The sequence below is a fragment of the Camelina sativa genome, chromosome 16 (genome assembly GCF_030686135.1).
Source record: "Camelina sativa cultivar CO46 ecotype springtype chromosome 16, ASM3068613v1".
NCBI classification, from domain to species: domain Eukaryota; kingdom Viridiplantae; phylum Streptophyta; class Magnoliopsida; order Brassicales; family Brassicaceae; genus Camelina; species Camelina sativa.
In genome coordinates this window covers 15,936,150-15,958,921 of record NC_141895.1, presented here as the reverse complement: position 1 = coordinate 15,958,921, position 22,772 = coordinate 15,936,150, and the positions used below count along the sequence as shown (strand labels likewise).

The following is a 22,772-nucleotide window of genomic DNA, read 5'->3' as shown; positions in this document are numbered from 1 at the left end:
TTATTCTGGTGGGAGATTTGACTTTTAGGATCAAGAAATAAAAATTGTCAATACATTTCCCCACCACTAAACAACTAGAAACTACCAAAGCTGTTCCTCATTAGTCATTACATTACGTGCCCCCTACTGTTCCAATGATCGCCTCAATCATCGCTAATTCCATTGACATATAAAATGAAATATATATATACACATACAAAATTTCAAACATTTATTAATTACAATTTGTTTGATGCATAGAATTTAGATGCAACTTTCTACCAAAAAAAAAAACAAAAAACAAATATCTTCAAAAATTTAGGATTGAAAAGAAGTTATAACTGTTGACTTAAAAAACTAGGCCAGTCCAAGCTACTGCAACACTATTGATTAGAACATGCTACTTCTTGAGAGAGATATTTAATAGCCAAGCTTTATATACTCAATTCAGAATTGATTTCTCTTCCGAAATGGCTCAATCATTTCTCATTTTCTGTTTCATTCTAACCCATTTTATTGCCATAGCTACTTCTCTAAACGATCAAGGTTTTGCTCTTCTTTCCTTTAAACAATCCTTACAAAACCAGAATAACTCTGTTTTTACCAATTGGAACTCGTCAGATCCAAACCCTTGTTCTTGGCAAGGTATTACATGTAATGATGATTTGAGGGTTGTCTCGATTCGTCTTCCTAATAAACGTCTTTCGGGTTCTCTTCATCCTTCCATTGGTAGTCTCTTGTCGCTTCGTCACATTAACCTTAGAGACAATGAGTTTCAAGGGAACTTGCCTGTTGAACTCTTTGCACCTAAAGGGCTTCAAAGCTTGGTTCTTTCTGGCAATTCTTTTTCCGGGTCAGTTCCTGAAGAGGTGGGGATCTTGAAGAGTCTCATGACTTTGGATCTTTCGGAAAATTCTTTCAATGGTTCCATCCCTTTGTCGCTTATTCAATGCAAGAGGCTGAAAACACTAGTTCTTAGCAAGAACAGTTTCACTGGAGATCTTCCAACCGGATTTAGTTCTAACTTGGTTCATCTCCGCACGCTGAATCTTTCTTTCAATCGCTTAACTGGAACGATCCCCGAAGATCTTGGAAGTCTGAAGAATCTGAAAGGTACTCTTGATCTTTCTCATAACTTCTTCTCAGGTACGATTCCAACAAGTCTTGGAGATCTTCCGGAGCTTCTCTATGTCGATCTTTCTTACAACAATCTCAGCGGTCCGATACCTAAATCCAACGTTCTGTTGAATGCCGGTCCAAATGCATTCCAAGGGAACCCTTTCCTCTGTGGCTTACCCTTGAAAGTTTCTTGCGCCACAAGAAACACAGGGATAGTTCCTTCTCAGCTATATACAAGAAGAGCCAACCATCATCCTAGACTCTGCATCATCCTTACAGCCATTGGAGGCATAGTCGCCGGAATCATTTTCATTGTTTCATTATTCATCTACTGTCTTCGAAAAGTATCAGCTCGTGCAACCAAAGATGATTCCGAAGAGAAACTGAAGAAGACAAAACCGGAGTTTTTTTGTTTCAAGACTGAGAATACGGAATCTGAAGCGCTCGATGAGAAGAAAACTCATCAACAGGTTTTCATACCAATGGACCCGGAGATCGAATTTGACCTCGACCAGCTACTGAAAGCCTCAGCTTTTCTTCTAGGGAAGAGCAGGATCGGGCTAGTTTACAAGGTTGTTCTTGAAAACGGGTTAATGTTAGCTGTTAGACGATTGGAAGATAAAGGTTGGTTAAGGCTCAAAGAGTTTCTAGCTGATGTGGAAGCAATAGCGAAACTCAAGCACCCTAATGTCTTGAATCTCAAGGCTTGTTGCTGGTCTTCAGAAGAGAAACTCTTGATCTATGATTACATACCAAATGGTGATCTTGGTTCTGCAATTCAAGGTACGTTTAGTGTCGAAATCGCATAAATCTATGGTCCATATGTATATACTTTAGATTCAAGTCTGATTTATACAAGTTTATGACAGGTAGAGCTGGTAGCGTGTCCTGCAAGCAACTATCTTGGCCGGTCCGGTTAAGAATATTGAGAAGAATCGCCAAAGGATTGATGTACATTCACGAGTTCAGTCCCAAAAGATACGTCCATGGACACATAACCTCAAGCAACATACTTCTTGGACCAAATCTTGAACCGAAAATTTCAGGTTTCGGTTTAGGGTGTATCGTCGACACATCTTCCGAGGTCAGATCAGACCAGATCTCACCAATGGAAACAAGCTCACCAATCGTCTCAAGAGAATCATATTACCAAGCTCCGGAAGCAGCTTCAAAGATGACTAAACCGTCTCAGAAATGGGACGTGTATTCATTCGGTTTACTGATACTCGAACTGGTAACCGGGAAATCTCCGGTTAATTCAGAGATGGATTTGGTTACGTGGGTTGAATCAGCTAGTGAGAGAAATAAACCGGTTTGGTATGTTCTTGATCCGGTTTTGGCTCGGGATAGAGATTTGGAAGATAGTATGGTTCAAGTGATCAAGATAGGTTTAGCTTGTGTACACAAGAACCCAGACAAAAGACCACTCATGAGAAATATCTACGACAGCTTCGAAAAGTTTGTTTCTTCAGTTTAAATAAATTTATTTATGATCGATTTGATTTTTTTTTATGTTTTTACTTTATATTTTTGATATTTACAGTGTGCTAAAAGAAAATGAATAATTTGACAAATTTTATGTATAATCTTTTTTTTTGTTGTTGTTAATGAATTATTAATAAATTTGTGTAATAACTAATAATCGTAACTATTTTTATGTTAAACCTTCATAATTGTGATATTAACTGTAAGCTCAGTAAGAAAAAAAATTATAATTCAAGCAAAAATTGAACTTATAAAACAAAATGAAGATTAGAAATAGACAATCAACAAAAATGTTAATACAAAATTAACATAAATGTTTGTAATAGACCCGAACCCGACCCGGGATTAAGAACCGGAGCTTGTACTCATAGGTCAAACCTATCTTTAATGTCATCGAAACTGTACCCGCCGCCAACACCAAACCCATACCCAAACCCGAACCCGACACCGCAACCTAAACCGAATCCAAGAACCATATTAGAATGGTTCAGACCTTCATTGGCGCCAATCCCGAGTCCACCGGTGAGACCAAAGCCGATTCCAGCGCCGCAGCCAATACCGCCGCCGATTCCTGGACCAGTGGTTGTGTTCTTGATGCTCTCGATTTGTCCACGGAGGAATCTGGTAACCGGAAACTCGGATTTCCCGGTTTTGACCTCTGGTTTACGGCTCCAGAGTTTATTTGATGTCATTGGTTTTGTTGTGATTGGACAAATGACAATCACAGAATTTTGTGGATTTATGGAGTGATGAGAAATTCAGATAAGATTTGAGAAAGAAAACAAAAAAATTGACTAAGTGTATGATGCATTGAGATTCCGTATTTATTGGGCTTATTTACATATGTATTGGGCTGAAACCCATAAGTATTTTTTCTTTCCTTTTGTCGTCACACCCATTTACAATCTCAATTCTCGTATATTTTAAGAAAATGGATTGTTCAATTTATTAAATAAATAAAAGATGTATAGAGTTCATGAAGTCACGATCAAGCTGGAGCTGGATTATGGAGCCATGGAGGCATTTTGGTAGCTATGTTTAGAATTAGGGGTGCTAAAATGAGTTCATATTCATGGGTAAACTTAATGTAACCATATCCATATGGACTAATTGGAAATGTGGGGTGCTAAAATGAGTTCATATTCATAGGTAAACTTAATGTAACCATATCCATATGGACTCATTGAATTGGAAATGTGGGGTTTAATGAGTTTATGAAATAAGTTTGGCTAAAACGGGTTGATGAGTTTTTGTCAGTTTACAAAACTAAACCATCAAAAATAATCGATCGTAAAAGCTAAAAACAAAAAAAAATACAAAGAAAAATAAAGTTAATTCTCAAATAGCACAAAAATAAGTTTTGTTTCCAAATTTAACACATCATCTTTAAACTCCAAAAATAACATTTGGGATGTCAGCATGGAACAGATTCAGAAGATGGTATTCATTATTTCATCATTTATGAGCATTAGCTATAACAAAGAAAGATGTCATCTCCCATTGCTGGAGATGTATTGTTGGAAAGCGATGTAACATATGGATCGCAACCATTGATTGTTTCAAAGTTTATTGGAGTTTCGTCAAAGAACGATAGCCAAACATGACGATCATGTAAGGAAGAAGACGAATAAAGAAGATAATAGATTTGATAATCTATTAGCGTGTAAGGCTTACAAAGAAAAACAACATTTACTTCACTTGTTTGATTGTGTTTTCTTCTTCTTAACTTTTAATCATCTCTTTGTTAGATATTTATGTTCTAGAATAACTATGTAATCTATGTTTCAATTTTAATAAAGTAAAGTAAGATGTTAAAAAAAAAACTATATAGAGAATTAATTATGATTATAAATTTACACTAGATTTTAACCCGCGGTACACCGCGGGATTATGTATTTTTGTATATTTTATATAACTTACTAAAAAAAACATTATGTTGGATCAAATATATGTTTTAAACTTTTTTACAATAATATTGAGATATTTGTAATTTTATTTTCTTTATCTATTTAAAAATTTTTATTTTCATTTGAAATTTAATTAATCAAAATTCTTTTATTTTGGAATTTAATCAATCAAATAGTTGTTGTGAAAGTAAACATTTGTTAATATGTATAATACTTTGTAGTTAGTATAAAATTATTTAAATTTTATTCACCAATTTGAAATTAATTAGTTTTGTCTATGAGTATGATGGAGCGGGTTAGTGTTGATTTTTAACTTCTTTCATATAAAATTAAGTTTTAAAATATTTTGTTTGTGTTTTTAGACCAACCCGCCAAAATATATAAGTGTACTAATATTAACCTAATTCCCATCACATACTTATGATTATTTTTAGTCTAGGTTTGGACCCGTGGATAAAAAAAATAGTTATTAAAAAAAATAGTTAGTTTTGTATTTGAGTATGATGAAGCGGGTTAATGTTTGTTTTTAACTCCTTTCATGTAAAATTAAGTTTTAAAATATTTTGTTTGTGTTTTTAAACCAACCCGCAAAAATATATAAGTGTACTAATATTAACCTAATTCCCATCACATTCTTATGATTATTTTTAGTTTAGGTTTGGACTTGTGGATAAATAAAATTTTCCATAAATTATTGTTGCTTTTTTAGTATTGTTATTGATATTTACATAGATAATATTATTGATATTACTCATACGACTAAATTTGATGTATTCACTATTTAAATTGTGCAAGGATATATATATATATTTGTATTTGACATCATAACTCTATAAATGACACATGTTTTTAGTCAAAAAATCATATATCATTTTGTGGAGGTTAAAACAAAATATATATATATATATAGTATAATAAAATCATACATTATTAGTTTATTTTATATTTTTTCTACCCATTTTGACATCAATTGCTCTATCCATTTTAACATAGAAAACATTAAACAATTTATGTGTAATGGAAAACATGTATAATGGAAAACATGTATAATGTCAAACCAATTATGGAAAATCAAAATTGAATAAGGTAAGATACTATAGTTTCTTTTTCATTAAAATATTTTAAAACTTGTAATTAAAAAGAAAAATAGAAATTGATGTTGTTCAAATATTTAGGGAAATATATATTTGCATACTTGATTTTCCTAATTTAATTTTAAAAAAAAAATTGTATTAAATTTTTAATTACAATGGTATATGATATAAATATTACCCAATTTCAAGCCTTTTTAAAAATGCTCTGAAATAATAATATAGATTTGGATTAGCTTTATGATATGTAAAGTAAAATGTCTAAGAAAAGGTTAAAACTGTAAATTCGATAGGGTTGTTGGGTTAGAAGGAAGGAAACATTTTCTAGTTAGTTAGCTACAACGAAAGATTTTGATTGAAGTATATACACATCGGACGAGGGACCATAGTTAGTTAGTTTAAGTTGTGCTCTTGAAGCAAACTCACACATATATTTCCTTACCTTACTACTACGGTCGTTAACAACGTGAAACTAAACAAACAATACACAAACTAAAAAAATTCTAAAATTTGATCATCAATTAATTAACTGTTCTTATTCATGATTGGCCCAACCAAACTTAATAAATGGAAATTTTTTTCTTCAAACATATATCAATACATACTTCCTTATTCTCCAAATTACAAGCAAAACTCCCCCTCCTAACAAACATTTTGTTTCCATCCAAATTTTTTAATAGTTGCTCATTGAATATACTAATAATGTTTTTAACTAGTTTCCTGATAGTTTGAACGTAAATATCGATATTTTGTCCTTCGATTTACTATAAAATTCCAAGCCGAAACTCGTATATGATCATGTACATCCATGAACTTAAAATAGTCTCCTTTCAAGCAAATTGAATGGGAGAAAGAGCTCTAAACTTCCTTTAAATCGATAATTCATCCATGTTATTAACTAAATATGATCGAAGAGTGGATTAACAAGAGTATTTGTCACAATCTTACGCTAAAAAGAAAATGATACACCAAAATAAATATAATTACTATATATTTTCTCACTAGATGTATAAAGTATAAACTAAAACACTAGTTTTGTTGTTGAAGTTATCTAAAAAAACAAAAACAAATATATATTATTCTGTTAGACATCTCTAACGGTTCTGAAGTTGGCGCGAAAAAAGTGAAGTGGGTAGAGGTAGAAAGAATACTCCTCTGTACTTTACTTAACCATGAGGAAGCAATTCACCAACCAATTAAACACAATCACATCCTTAGATCATCTCATCTTACGGTCTAATATATGTATTGTAACAATCTTCCCGTAGTCTCTCCCGTATACGATCTTTATCTCTTCCTTCTTCCTCACCTCTCTCGTCCTTCTCTGTTTCACAGTTTGCATATATATATATACAGAGAGCATTGTTCAATTCTGTGAATTCACACATTGTTTGTGTTATCTTCTTCAGGAAGCTTTCGAAGATTTGCTAAAAAAAAGAAAATGGAGAAACTCGCGGCGAGTACTGTAACAGATCTAGCATGTGTAACGGCGCTAAACTCGAACTCGCCACCGCCTCCGTTATCACCGGTCTCTGAGAAAAGCTTCAGCAACAAACATCAAGAAGAGTTCGCCGCAAGCTTCGCTTCCTTATACAACTCGATCTTCTCGCCGGATTCTCAGTTTCCGACCTCGTTATCGCTCTCTCCATCTCCGCCGTCTTCGTCTTCTCCGCCGGCTCGCGACGATACAACCACGGAGCATCGTCTTCGTCAAGCGCGACTCATCCTCGAGTACGATGAACTCAACGAGCATTACGAGCTTTGTATCAACCGTCTCCAGTCTCTGTTGACGGAACTCGACTCTCTCCGTCGCGAAAACGATGCTCTCCGTTTTGAAAACTCAGATCTGCTCAAACTTATTCATCTCTCTACTTCGTCCTCTTCCTCCTCCTCCTCCTCCGTCTTTTCGCCGCCGCCGATTCATAACCGTCAGTTCCGTCACCAGATCTCCGATTTCGCTCCGATTCATAAGCATCATTCTCGTTCCGCGAAGAGAAACTCGTTGCCTAAGAGCATCTCCGTCAGATCTCCAGGTTATCTCAAGATCAACCAAGGACGAAGCCATGGATTTGGAGCTTCGGATCGTCAAACGAGTCAACTCAGCAACACCGACTCGGTAATTTTAATTTCTCTCACTTTATTTATTAAATTATTATTTTCCGAATTTTTTTTTAATAATAATGACGTCATAAATATATCTCTATCTGTGTGAAGGTCTCATCTCAAAAGGTTTGTGTAGAAACAAAAGAGAGGGAAGCTTTAGAGCTTGAGGTGTATCGTCAAGGGATGACGAAGACGGAGCTTTGTAACAAATGGCAAGAGACTGGAGCTTGTCCTTACGGAGATAACTGCCAATTCGCTCACGGAATCGACGAGCTCCGTCCTGTGATTAGGCATCCGCGCTACAAAACTGAGGTCTGTAGGATGATTGTTACGGGAGCTGCGTGTCCGTACGGTCACCGTTGCCATTTCCGTCACTCGCTTACTGATCAAGAGAGGATGATGATGATGATGCTCACTCGCTGATCTACTGAGGAAGGAAGAAGAAGAAGAAGAAGAAGGTCTCACCCAAAAAAGGGTAATAATTAGTGGGTTGGTTGTGTGTACATATTTGATATAAATATGGTAACTTTTTTTCTGGGTAATTGAATGGGAGAAGAAACATATTTGCATAGGAATAAGGAAGAGAAAGATGTTAAATAAAATGTTATAGGGAAATTATAATTAGGGTATGGATATGAAAGGAGAATTGAAGAAATGTGTGATTCTCTTTTCGACTTTGGGATGTGTTGATTCTTTGTATATCTCTCGGATTAAGCAGGAGAGAGGGGACCTGAAAAGGATTTTAGGTTCGAACAAAGATATTGAATTTGTATTGATAAAAGTTTTTAACGTTTGCATAACTATGAAATTTTCTTTTCAGTTTACTCATTCAATGTTTCTATGTTCTGTTTGATTTGTTTTTTGGGAGTTTTGATTTCTTGACATTTATAGTATGAGCCGTAGTGCAAAAGTACAGATCATAAACTTATGTGTTGGTATATTTATGTTCTGTCTAAACATGGTAATACATTCATTGGAAAGTATTGACTTGGTTTGTTGTGAAGATATGAGGTTGTTTCGTTGTAGTCTTAGTTTGTGTTTGTGTAATCTTTTGGAAACCGCCACTGAAGTTCCTGCAGTATGCTGACAAACATAGCCTAGATCATAGAATGTGTTTTTTGTCTACTCATTCAATGTTTCTATGGTCTGTTTGATTTGTTTTGGGAAGAGTAATCTCTGGAAACCGCCACTCGAGTTCCTGCATTATGTTGACAAACATAGTCTAAATCATAGAAGGGGTTAGTTTATCTAGAACTATATGTGTTTTGCTAATATTATCATTTGGAGAAGAATGCAGTGATTGTATCTGGATGATATATTATGTATCAAGTTGTTCTGTTTAGGGTCGGCAAGAAAATAGCAATTTTATCTGCAGAAATCCATTTCTTGACGATTTTGTGATTAGAAGTTGTCACTAGTTAGTTCCTGCCATACGCTGAAAACCTTAGTCTAAGTCATATGATGTGTATGTGTTAATTGATTTAGAACTACTTCTTTTGCTAAAATGGTTTCAACTTACAAGTTCGATGAAGTTTGTAGAATGTCATTAGGATACTTACTAGCTGACAGATACTTTGTGAATCTTCAATAGTATGATGATCGACTCTGTTAGATTCTCCTTTCATATGGAGGATGCTTTGTCTGTTTGTTGAATTTGGTGACTAGTGGTATCAACTGGTAACTTTACCAGGACATGGTATATGACTTTTTACTATAGTAGACTGTTTTTGATATCAGTATGCTAGTTTGATACACTAAATTAAATGCTGTGCCTTAAAATCTAGGTTATTGAAGGTCAAATACGTGCAACTTGGCTATATTTTTTTAAAATATGAGTATTGTCTTAGAGAAGAATCACGTTTTACCGCTGTCTCAGGTTAAAACAGTCTTTGGTTTAGTATTGACTCCCCTTGTAGGTTCGAACAAACGATAAATACAAAGAAAATAAGAATCTTTGAGTTCTGAAATCAAAATCATTTATGATTGAACTGCACCATGATATTGATTATCCATCAAAGTAGGTGAAGCTGTTTGGTTTTGCAAGTTGTTTATGAGATCGGTTGTTTGTTGTTGGTATTTTAGATGAGTAGATTACACATATTCGCGACAACATCAAAGAACAATAGAGCAACTACTGCATTACAAAGATTTCTAGATGGATGATATTGGTTTTTATAACTCCTGATGTGTTTGTAAAAGCTTGTGAGTTCTTCCAAAACGTTCCTGCACCAAGTCTTGCATCCATCTGTCAAGTATTCACAAGCTTTTGCGAACACAGCGGGAGGCTTTTTAATTATTTAAAATATGTGTTTTCATATTGACATGGCACCTTTGGGAATTCACTGCATCTGTCCTCTCTCAGTTAGCTTACGCTTTTGATGTTACCTGATGAAATCACTTTGAGAGTACAGTACTTGTGTCGGATGACATTTTAAGGTGAGTTGCTCACTTGCTCTGTTTAGAGCTGCAAGAGTATGTTGTGGCTCAGCCTGTGCAAATGTTTTGACATAGCTAGACATTTCAAATCTTAAATTTACGATTTTATTTTAAATTTAATAAATATTTCATTACATAGTAGTAGCTTAGACAACATATTTATTATTCTCCAAAAGAGTTAATTATCTTTTTTTTTTGAAATTAAAAAAGAGTTAATTATCAAATCACAAGAAAAATAAAGCAATGATTCTTGTCAAGGATCATATAAGAAGATACATCTCCTTAAGGCTAACAATAGTGTCCTTGAGACTTTCTTTTATAGGAGTGAACTCAATTCCCAAACTTTTCAATTTATCGACACACACTTTGTATGCGAATTCACTCAGCTCATTCTCTCCATCCCTACAACTGAGTGTCAACAAAAGTGTTGATTAGAGTATAAAGAAAGACAAAGATGAAGGTATATATAAAACTTAAACTTACTTATCATCACGACACAATTCAGGAAACAATTCATGTAGAAGCTTGTGAATGTCTTTCATTGATACATCTGGATCAACAATGATGTATCTGCCACTAGCAGAAGGGACCTCGAACGCTTTGATATGAGCAAGAGAGACATCTCTCACGTCCACGAACCTGTAGTAACAACTATAAACAGGGATTTCACCATTCATCAGATCAACAATCACCGCTATAGAATAATTAAGAGTTGGCTGCAAAACTGGTCCGATCACGTTTCCTGGATTCATTACTACCAGATCAATCCCATTTTCTTTAGCGAACCGACATCCAGTTTCCTCAGCTAATATTTTCGAATATGCATACCATTCCTGGAGAGTTGAAAACAAAAAAAAAGTAAGAAACAGAGTGAATTCTCATGAACTGGCTGATTATGTCATCACAAAAGCACATGATTTAAGGACCTTCATCTGGTAGCAAAGACTTGCATCGTTGAAGACGGTTTCGTCCACCATGACGTTTGGGTCAGGAGAACCAGTACTAGCTGTGGACGACGTTAAGATGACCCTCTTCACAGTGGAAGTTTTTGCACACGTTTTCAAAACGTTCAAAGTACCATTAACGGCCGGATCGATCAGCTCAGTCTGAAAAAACTCCAAACCGACAAAGCATATAAATAAATGAAACTATTGTGTTCTTGAAAAGAAAAAATATATAGTGTGAAGTCATTAAACGTGCCTGAGGATCTGTAACGTTGAATAAAACCGGAGAAGCAGTATGGAATACACCGTCGCATCCTTCTATAGCTTCGTCGAAAGAACCTTCTTCCATAAGATCTGCTTTGAACAGTTTTAGTCTTTCACTTGCACCTTCAAGTTGAAGAAGATGCTTTGTTTTCTTTGTATCCACTAGAGGAAAAAAAATAAAATATATATGTCAGGTCTTAAATTGCTTACTCCAAACTAGCTTAGGAAGCTAAAGGAGAAGAAATGGGAGATGAAGAAGGCACATACATGGGTTTCGAACGGTGGCCCTGACGGTGTAGCCACGAATGAGCAGAAGCTTAACAATCCAAGAAGCTATGTATCCGGCAGCTCCGGTGACACAAACCACCTTTCCCTCGCCGTTCATCTTTCTCGCTTTTATTATGTTTGGTGGTTGGGTCAAGTTATGGTATTGAGCGACGACTATACTGATCAGCTTTATAAGATTTAACTTGTGTGACACAATATGTAAAAAAACTAACGGTGGTTAAACAAAAAAAAAAATTAAGTACAGTTTTCAACGTGTAAAAATTGTTATATACTTCTTCAGCATTAATGATAGATCTCAATAATGGAGTGATGAGAAACTATTATTGAAATTTGAAGTCTTTGAATCTCTCGAGCAAATAATACAAGTATTACGAGATTTAGTTTATCAAATAAAAATTCATTGGAACAACAATGCAACTCACACACGTCAATATTTTTTTTTATTAGCAAACTGTGTACATGCTTGTCACGAGGTGTTAATAAATTGATTTGAAGAAGATTGCGATTTTATATTTTCTTCATAATTATTTGTTTACTCTACTCAACTAATCTGACAGATAAGTTTTAACTTGTTCAACTAGTTCAAAATAATATATATACTTTGTTATTTTATTCAACGAATATCTTGATCAATAATGATTTAGATTTGTGTGTCACCCTTTAATCAAACGGATCTAATATATAATAGTTTTTAACTTTTTTTCAGTAAATTAAAACAAAAAATGACTTCTAACACACTTCACTTCACACTTCACATATTCATTTGTGTTACCACCTTCATTCAAACCCAACCGTACACGTTCATACTACCATTTATATAGTTTGTTCCAAGGAGATTTTCATCCGTATATCGTTTTGTAACTACTTAGTGAAAATTCTATATGATTTCCGAGTTTTAATTTGTTCGTGCGGGTGAAGAAATATTCAACATAAAAATAGACCATCGTTTACTCATTTTAAAGCGTGAATACGCTTCAAACACAAAGAGACGTAATGAAGTCAACTTCAAAGTTCACATATGTATCATCATTAAGATCATATGTATTACATTCATCATCCATTGCACGTCTGCTGTGACGTCGAGGTTGGATGATCTCCTCCTCATAATCCCGAAAACATGAAATTTATGAATTACTGATCGTCATTTGTGAAACGAAAAATGAAAATATACTATTTCGTAAAAACTATATATTAAATTTGGAACCGAGTTTACATAAAGTCATCGGAATATAACAAAGTATATGCAAGAAATGTGAAAACTTACTTCTTTTGTCTTCACAGAACATAGTAAAGCAATTCTCGAACAGTTTACTAAATTTAAAACTTTTGGGTTGGGCCAGGCCTAGTAAAGAGTTCAGCCTACTAACAAAGTTCGCGAAACCCATGTCTCTTCTCTCTCTGTGTACAGCCGCCACATGTTTATTAAGTAGTGGGTCAAATTCTGAGTATTGGGTCATCAAATTACTTTTGCCTTTCATATGGACGATCATGGATTTTCTATGGTTGATCTCAGTTTATATTTGATGATTTGTTGTGGTAGTAACATTACTACGATACTGTATATGTCCAACTATATTAGACTGTTTTTGAAATCAATGTACTCTTTGACACAAAGCCTTTAAACCTAGCTATCAGCTTTTATGATTAATCATTGAATAAAATGCCTGGCAAGACAAGTGTTTTTGATTCCCTGATCAACAGTATTGTATACATCTTATGCTTTTGGATGTGGTAGTTGTTGGAGATCTGGTTATTTCACTTTCACCATTTCACATAGATGACTGTAATTTGTGTTGCTATGAGCCGTAGGAAGGTTGAATGCTGCTGTGAGACTGTCTTTGAAGCCACGTGAGTTTGTTTTGCCATATTGAGAACCCAATAAAATATGAGATTAACCGAGAGAGGCGAAATTCTCCATAAATCATAGGTATATATGGACATTTTAAAATTGAATGATCGATCTCTTGTATGTGAAGCAATATTTTATTGAACATATATAAGATATAAACATCAAAAGATATAAACTGTTAAATTAACAAAAGTAGATATAAGAAATACAGACTTGAACACACAGTTTTACCTTAACCCCCACAATAAAACAAATTGATGTTTGAAGAACCCCATTTAAGGGCTCTTTTTTTGAGGTAGTTGAAACGAATGAATTGTTTCATTTTTCCCCCAACCATATCAAATATAAATATTCAAGATACTCACCTATTACATACTTTCATTCTACCCTTACCTATTCCAAAATCGAAGTAGTGTCCACATTTTAAATTTGAACCTATATATTATGCTCTTATATGACATTCATGATTCAGATTTCAGGTATAAAAATAACTAAAGAAGTTTGCTGACTCTAACCAAAAAAAAAAAAAAAAGAGAGGGTGAAGCCTAATTAAAATACATGATAATTCAAACTCCTCGAAACTTTTAAATTTCACTAAGAATATATTATATCTTTTTTTTTTGGTGGAAAGAATATATTATATCTATAACAATAAGTAAGTGCAATATAATATCTTTTGACAAAATCATGTTTACAGCTAAATTTGCGTTCTTTGTAGTTACAAGTAGAAATTAAGCCATGGAAGAAACGAGATATGAACATAGTTGTATATATGTATAATATTTTGAAAGAAGATGGGTGACGACATAACGGGTGATGACAGAAGGCTAGAGAGCACAAAGGAGTGAGATGCAAAGAAACTGCTTCGAATTGTATCTCATCATCTGTGCTCTCTATCTTCTGTCAACACTATCATTGCCTCCCAAACCATTAGAGATCGATATTTGATTTGCGACTGAAAAACAAAATATATATAGCGTATTGAAAGAACCTGCCACAAACCTCTTACGGACATCAAGAACTTGGGTTAAAAAGAACACGTTTGATGATCATTGTAGCTATATATATAATATATGACTCAAGATCTTTGTCATATACTAAGTGTATGTGTATGTTGGTTGTAGAGAAATACCTAAAAGAGTTGTTGTTGAGATGATGATGATGAGAATTCTTGAAGCCACTATTTATAGATGCACAAAGCGCAGCGAAATATTTTTTCCGCTTTAATTGTATATTATAATCTTCTTTTTGTTTCAACAAGTTTGAAATATTATTGTTGATCAACTGAGTTCCGTGGGTGTATACGGATTTTAAAATCTATTATTGTTAATTAAAAAAAAACGGTTTACTCTTTTGGAGCTAATCTACCTATTTTGCAAGATTTGTTTTACCTCTTTGGGGTTAAAGAGAGAGAGAGAGAGAGAGAGAGAGAGAGAGAGAGAGAGAGAGAGAGAGAGAGAGAGAGAGAGAGAGACAGAGAGAGAGAGAGACAGAGAGAGAGAGAGAGAGAGAGAGAGAGAGTCAGAACTTTTGTACGTGTATAGAGAAGTCAAAACTATACGTGTAAAGAGATATGTATGTAAGAAATAAGATATATTTGATATAAAATGTGAGGTCACACTCGCATTATACTTAATTGATAGAGAGAACCGTCGAAAGAAATAGAAACAAAGTTTATTCTTCTAAGAACGGCTATTAATAATCACAATTCTCACCAAACGATTACCATGTATTGCATGTTTTGAACCCCACCAACATATCTTTTCTTTTTGTGCTGTATAATGTCAATACCAAGATCTAGAAACTTGCCACAATGTCAAGCTCATCCTCAAACTATGCAAACCTCCCTATATACTACTTTGGAAGCAACTTAGTGCTTGACCTTCATTCAGCCAAGCTCGAACCGCCGCGACTGTGGGCGAAGATATCACTTTTTATTGGCACCACCCTTAATCTTTCGTCATGCGCAATGCACTTCACCGTCCGTTGAATCTTATTTTGACTATCTTAATCTTGGCACCACCCTTAATCTTGGTTCCATAATTTTCAACCATTCATCTCGTACATGATAAATTGACAATAACGTATGCTCTTTGGAAGTTCAATTATATCCCATGTAATGTATAATGTGAAACTCAATCACTAAATATATATATATATATATATATATATATATAACCCAGTAAATTGTAAAACATAATATATTACCAAAGCGGAGTAAACATACAATTAGTACTTTTAGTGAATTGCAGAAATATAATAATATATGTTATTTGGATTTTGTAAACGTTTTGAATACAAAAAAGGTAAAACAAAAGAAAATATATTACAACATTTTCTCATAAAATTAAACGATTTTAATTTGCTCATGAGTAAAGGTATTTTAAAAAAGATTGTATAACTACAGCTATGAGGCTAGGGTCTTTGGAATGCCAAGAAAAAAAAACACAAAAAAAGAACACGAGATATGGAGAAGACGACGAAGAATAAGATGATCAAATCTTTATTTAAAAGATGCCCACCCAAAATGGAATAAAGACATGAAGCCCAATCATTCATTTTTTAATTCTTCGAAACTCGTTTTAGCAACAATTGTTTTTCAAATTCTCTGTTTTGTCATATCCCTATGAGACCATCAATCAATTGACAATGTATTCGAGATGCTTTTTTTTATTAACTAAATCAATGCAAAACTTCCATTTAGCTAAGATTATATCTAAAAGTGGATACAAATAGTATCGAACACATATGGTCTATCATTTTATGTGGACCGGCGTAACACAAATTAACTTATTAGGGATAGACTAAATGACTAAATGATCGCTTAATTCTAAAATCCAAAAATTTATTTGTTGTGATTTCGATAGATCTACCAAAAATAGATTACGGAGAAGGCGACATAAACACAATATTATTAATCAATAAAAACTTACTAAAACCCTAAACATAAATAGACTATTAATAAGAGAAAAAAAAAAACCTAAATTTTCTAAACGCACCGATCCATTGATCACTAACACCAACGACGCACCAATGAGAAAGAAAAAAATAATTGATCTAACTCGACCCAAACATAACATTTAAGCCATATTCATGCATAAAGTTTAACAATTTTGAATTAAATATTAAAAAGGTGGTGGTATATTAATTTTTCATTTGTTTCTCAAATATTCATTTTTACTGTTGATTTTGAACAAAACTAAAGATATTAGAAGGCCGGAGAATAATCTCGATTTGATCAATTTCAAATAAAACGTTTTGATCAATGGATACTTAGAATTAACCTTTTGGTGGTCTTGGATAAGTATATATATGACCAATAAATTTAGCAAATTATTTAATTGAAATAACTATAGAGGATCGATCATAGTAGTTGGTTTGGAGGCTTCTCAAGACATTCCACTTCGAGAAAGTCTTAGTTATCATTGCGTCACATTCCACATTGAGAAAGTCCCAATCATATCGATCGATCATCTGTAGTTTAATCCCATATACTCTTCAAAAGTTAATTTGGTTGGCTCGCAATTTGTCAGTTAATTCAAAGCCACCAAAACTGCAGTGTAATTTGCATAAGATTCTATCAAATCATGTTCGTGAATCTCTTTTTTTCTTTGTCCAATTTTTTGTTTTATTGAATTCCACATAAATCATCACACAAGCAAGAAGAGTTGAAATTTTTTGAATTTTAAGCCAGCGAGACTGAAATCTTAAAAAAATAAGCAAATGAGACTCAAACCCCAAAAAAATCTGTTCCAAAATAGGGAAACATTTTGACATAAATGACAGAAGAAAAAACCCAATATTAGAAACATAAATCACCACAATCCATTACACTAAAGACTCGTTGAACATCGTTGAGTCTTTAATATTATGGCAACTAAGCATTATGTCGTTAACGTTACTTGTAATTCGAAAAATTCAAAATTTTGATTTTGTTTCTAGTGATTCGTAAAGCAGTAGAAAACCGACTTATTACATCAGTGCTACTATGTAGAAACTGAATGGTAGTGGATTTTTAAATGGTTTTTGGTTTTTAGATTATGGTTATGGTTTTTGATTTTTGAGTTTTTTTTGTTTTTGTAATAAAAAAAATAAGTAAGAAGTGTGAGAAGTGTTTTTTAAAAAAATCTCTAATTATGTAGATTTTGGATACTATTAAGAATTGTAAAGAAAACCTAAAAACTATTTTCCCTATTTTAGAGAATCCATTTAGGCTAAATTAATCTTGATTAGAGAAAAAATGGGGGGTTTTTCAAAAACATAAACCACAAACTATAGTAGAATCTACTACCATTCAAGGCCAAAGAAATAACAAAGATCTCCATAAGATCTTGTTTGTGTGGATTTAAATGGAAGATCTACAACTGAGCCGCTTATTATTGGAGCTTGCCTTGCCATGTAAATAGCATGTCAATCTGAATAAATGTCATTTGAGTTTCGATGAAAAGAAAAGGATGAATCTGCAATAATACACAAAAAAAGATTTGACGACATTAGTGTTTCAGAAACCTCACTCCAGCGGCCGAAATTTTTTACAAACTCTTTTTCTAAAAAAATTTCGAGTCATGTTCAAGAATCAATTAGGATAATACTATCAATTTCCCTTTTTGACTGACGACCAAAAATTTGAAACTAGTGAACGACGCAAGAACTAACTATCTTTTGAACAAAAAACTAAAGAAAGAAAATTAACCTACCAAAAACAGATTGCGCCATATCCAAACCACATAAAGTAAAAATACCATATGATTGACATGTTCATCTCGTAGCAAACATCAAATAGTAATACGCTTTTTTTTTTTTCTGTTTTCCGGTCGCCAACTTCAAACAACTAATTATTTTTATTTTGTAGTCGTTATACGTTGGTAAAACTGCGCTCAATTATATTTTAGACTTTCAATAAGTGTTTGAAAAATGTTAATGATACTGGTTAACAACTACAAAACAAATTATGATATTATCACTATTGTTAAAATTTGTCGTTGTACGTACGTACCAACGAGTATGAAGCAAATAAGATTTGGTAGCTATAATTGTTAGTCCCTGCCCTGAATAACGGTGGAACCAAAAAAGAAAAGAAAAAACCTTATCCAATTGGTGAACCGTGTATAATTTTCTAGCATGGCTGATATGACCTACATACGAGAACCGGATTCAAATAGTGTTATGCAAAAAACATGGTTCAAAGTGAAAGTTGAAGTAAGCATATAAGTCTTATCACTTTGATAAGTTGAGATTCCGTCGATGTTGGAAACCAATTCTAGAGCCTTCAAAGCTATATTCCATGGAACACTCATTCCCACATAATGAATGAATGTGAGTTTGAAAGGCCCTAAGATATCGAATTAAATAGAATGCTCTGTAAAATCAATCTATTGGAATATATACATATGTATGCATATTTCCACTGGATATATTCCGTGTAACAAAAGAGCCAAAATTAAACTATGTCCATGGGTTGTCTTATAAAAATTTAGTGTAACAAAATTAAATTAATTTGAAAAAACTATAGATGGAAAGAATTTTAGTAAGTTGATTTATTGCGTGTCTTTCCATATAAAATAATGTTTGTATGCATTATTTATCATATATAGTAACAAAGAAAACCTAACCTCAATTTTTATTAGCTCCTAGTTGTAATATTAATGGCTTCTAACGCATATGTTTTAATCAAATAGCACACTATTTGATTAACCTTTCCTATTTATTTACGGTGTTGCTTCTATATTTTGGTTTTGCCAGTTATCTAAAAATAAAAAACCCTAACTTTAAAAACCAAAATGGATTTGTTCTTAGAATTTTAATGAAATGGAGTTGTTCTGTCATATCCAATCATATTTTTATTAAATTATATTTGGAACCAAAGACAATGAATCTAGGTACAAATATGGCGTACTGTCACAGCATTGTCTAGTCAATGATAATGTGCACTGCAACTAATATATACTTTATCAGTATCTATGTATATATGTATATAAATATATAAATATTTATGTATTCTTCACTCAAGTTTGTCCAGATTGTTGTAAAGATGATAAGATCGCATGTGCCCCTGTACATATTGGCTTGACCTAGACCACAAAATTTTCGATAACTAAAAGTGATGATGCTCTATAATATGGAATCTTATGTTCTAACTAAATGTTTTTATAGTTTACAATATCTTTATGCAGCCCTGCATTTTCACATTACTGTTGTACATAACTTCATATTTATCAGAAATAAACTTATATGACTTTCCTAATTAGTTCTTTTAATATATATATATATATATATATACAGTATATAATATGTAAAAACTACTCAGAGACAGTAACAATATAGATATAGGATCTTCTGAAAAACTAACACACTTCAATAAATAAATTAAAGTAACAATATATAAATTAAGTAAATAGTATAAAGGGTATACAAAATAGGGAAAAGTGGTGGTAACAGTGATGGTGGTAATGATGGTAATGGGAGTGGTAGGTGGTGGGGCGATGAACGCGGCAGAGAAGAAATTACAAAGGTGGAAGTAGTGGTGGTGATGGTGTGGTAGTGATAACGGTGGCAACAGGAAAAAAAATTGAGATGATTAGCAGCGGTAGGAATGATGATGTTAGCAATGACGGTGGTAGTGGTGTGGTGGTGATTTTTTTTTTGTGTGTGAACAGTGGTGTGGTGGTGATGATATAATTGTATAGATAAATATTATGTACAATAATATCTCATGAATATTTTTTTATGAGAAATATCTTAAAATTGTACTAAAACAAGTTTTCTGTATAATTATAATTCATTATACCATTTTTAAAAAATAGTATTATTTGATACGATTACAATACTTAAATTTATTTTAGAACTTTTTTTAAGTTTGGTTGATTATGTTATGTAAGATATAGTTTTAAAGGGTAGAGTTTAGTGTTTAGAGTTTAAGGGGTTTAACGTTTAATTTTAAATCATTTTGCTATTTTTGAAACTTGTGAGATGATTTATTAAATTTAGAAACAAAAATTAGTTTTATAATATTTATGAGAATTTTCCTATTTTTATTAGGTTAATTATTTAATTATTAAATATATATATATAATATAAATTTAAAAGAATAAATGGAGTGAGTGGAGAATAGTGTAGCGAAGAAAAAGGAATGGAGATAGGGTTGAGAAAAGCAGAAGAGAATAAGGAAGAAGCTATAGGGAAGCGACAAGTAAGAATATGCTTTCCCCAAAGAGAAATGAAGAGATGAGGATAAGACACTGTTTCTGTCGGATTCTTTGTTCCCTTTTCACCTTTTTTTCTTCTATTGGCTATATTCTTGTTGCATCCATCATCCATGATCTCACCACACACACACAAATAACACAAAAATTGTATAACCCTAATATTCTTTTTTTCTTCAAAATTAACATTCAATTTCTTATCCATAAATAGCTAATTTAGGATGTAATTACTTTCTAACCATGGACCTGAAGCTATATGAATATATATATGTGCAAAAACATTTACCTTTGGTGTTTGACCAAAAAAGGACATTTACCTTTGGTGTTTGATATATATATTTGAATTATATAATATAATACTATATTAATTGAAAATCTAGTTTCTAAAAATGATGTTCTTACCACATCAATTGTATGCCTGATACAAAATAACCAATAACTTCCACATACACTCTGCCAAATAATAAGATATATAAGTTTGTGAATTAGTTATTTTCCCACTGTGGGAATTTAGTCTTGGGGCCAGAGTTACTCTTTTTTTGGGGGTTCTTAGCTCAACTTGTTTAACATTGTAACTTGTAAGTTTATTAGAAAAAGAAAAGAATGGAAATTTTCTTTTTAAATGTGTATGCAGGGTTATAAAAACCCTATTATACTACTAAGTGTGTGAAATGTTTTTATACTAGATGATTTATATATCTTCACAAGAAATAACATGTACAATTACAAATGAGCGACTATCAACCAAGGAAACCAAAGACAAAAGCAAAAACAATAAAAAACAAAACAAAACCGCAACAAAGCAGTCAACCCCATTTACTCGACCCATATGTTTTTAGGGCAACTGTATGACAAGACAAGGGAAGAGAGCCGATTCATACATTATCTATTTCTTTGTTAATTGGTTAAACTAGTAAGAAAAATAATTTATATAGATATGAATCGATCTGATTAATTAGAAACATATCTGTAGCTTAATTAAAGTAGGATTAATCCGTTTATATTATTTCTGTCTGCTAAACTCTATTTTCTTGAAATGAAAAGAAAATGCAGTCCCTTAAAACTCTAATATATAACGAAACATGAGTGAACAGAAATATATATATATATATATATCTGTGCGGAACTATGAAGTTGAGTTAGACCACATACTACATTTACAGCTGGATTAGAGAAAATATATATTGTTAAGCCTGTAAAAATATTCATCAATTTATTAGAAAAAAAAATCAGCATTATATGTAGTTGATATATCTTATAAAATCTAATATAATAAAGTAGGCTTATACCCTCCAAAGAAGCTCTATCTATCTGCAACGTGGTATCTATGAATTTTTTTTTCTCTCATATTTAAGCTAATTGTTAATAGGCTGTAAATAGTTAAGGGGCCACAAAAATATCTCGACTTCCGAAAGCAAAACCGACGGAATCTCACAGTTCCGTCTTCTCCTCTTTCTCGCCTCTCACTCTTCCCCACCCTCCCCTCTTATCTGTTCAATTACCGCTAGAAACTCTAATTAATCTCACATTTGTTTACATGGTATTTCATTGACCAACAACGGAGACTTTAAAATCAATATTTTTTCTATAAAAAGATTGCATTAACGTCGTTAAAAATTGTAACAATGTGACGTGGGAAATTGGAAAATCGTGATAGTTCATGTATTTTTTTTATCACCTATAAAATAGTTTAAGTATTTTTCTGGCAACAAAAAAAGTTCGTGTTTTTTCTGGCAAATATTAAATAAGTCATGTATTTTTTGGCATTTTTTCCTTTTTTTGTTTCATCTTTCTAATTTAAAAATATGAGAAACATACTCTTCTATTTTTGATTATTATCATCTACTTTTAAAATATATAATTTATTTTCATATTTAATTTGTTTGTGACATGTGACATATTGTCATGTAATTTTCTTTTAAATTTTTATTTTGTGGTCTCTTTTTAATATTTTCTTACCTAATTATTTTATATATTTTATATTATATAATATTTTCTAATTTTCAGTTACTCTATCCTACTGGTCTATTTGGTGTTCATTTTCTTAAACATATAATATTTATTTTTAATTAAACATAAAATACAACATATTTAATCATATACAT

At 32.5% G+C, this 22,772-nt stretch overlaps 4 protein-coding genes across 5 annotated transcripts; 2 read left to right on the top strand and 2 right to left on the bottom strand.

The window, feature by feature from the left end:
• Positions 1 to 344: 344 nt before the first annotated feature.
• On the top strand, positions 345 to 2,764 carry LOC104753626 (putative inactive leucine-rich repeat receptor-like protein kinase At1g66830). Its single transcript, XM_087493105.1, has 2 exons — positions 345 to 1,881; positions 1,968 to 2,764. Exons 1-2 carry the CDS (start codon positions 450 to 452, stop codon positions 2,573 to 2,575), a joined length of 2,040 nt encoding a protein of 679 aa, XP_087349231.1. The 5' UTR covers positions 345 to 449; the 3' UTR covers positions 2,576 to 2,764.
• Positions 2,765 to 2,795: 31 nt separating this feature from the next.
• LOC104750463 (uncharacterized) lies at positions 2,796 to 3,350 on the bottom strand. The gene has a single exon (XM_010472252.3). It carries the CDS (start codon positions 3,273 to 3,275, stop codon positions 2,949 to 2,951), a length of 327 nt encoding a protein of 108 aa, XP_010470554.1. The 5' UTR covers positions 3,276 to 3,350; the 3' UTR covers positions 2,796 to 2,948.
• A 3,425-nt stretch (positions 3,351 to 6,775) lies between these two features.
• Positions 6,776 to 8,512, top strand: LOC104750460 (zinc finger CCCH domain-containing protein 14). The gene is made up of 2 exons (XM_010472251.3): positions 6,776 to 7,697; positions 7,796 to 8,512. The coding sequence occupies exons 1-2, from the start codon at positions 7,023 to 7,025 to the stop codon at positions 8,105 to 8,107; spliced, it is 987 nt and encodes a 328-aa protein (XP_010470553.1). The 5' UTR covers positions 6,776 to 7,022; the 3' UTR covers positions 8,108 to 8,512.
• A 1,690-nt stretch (positions 8,513 to 10,202) lies between these two features.
• LOC104750459 (phenylacetaldehyde reductase-like) lies at positions 10,203 to 12,031 on the bottom strand. Of its 2 annotated transcripts, none has more exons than XM_010472249.2 (5): positions 11,596 to 12,031; positions 11,321 to 11,490; positions 11,047 to 11,226; positions 10,604 to 10,953; positions 10,203 to 10,528 (listed from the first exon to the last, which is right to left on the bottom strand). In XM_010472249.2, the coding sequence occupies exons 1-5, from the start codon at positions 11,711 to 11,713 to the stop codon at positions 10,381 to 10,383; spliced, it is 966 nt and encodes a 321-aa protein (XP_010470551.1). In that variant the 5' UTR covers positions 11,714 to 12,031; the 3' UTR covers positions 10,203 to 10,380. The 2 variants fall into 2 exon arrangements, with proteins under 2 accessions (XP_010470551.1, XP_010470552.1); XM_010472250.3 differs by having other exon boundaries at positions 10,203 to 10,522; positions 11,596 to 11,970.
• Positions 12,032 to 22,772: the final 10,741 nt, after the last annotated feature.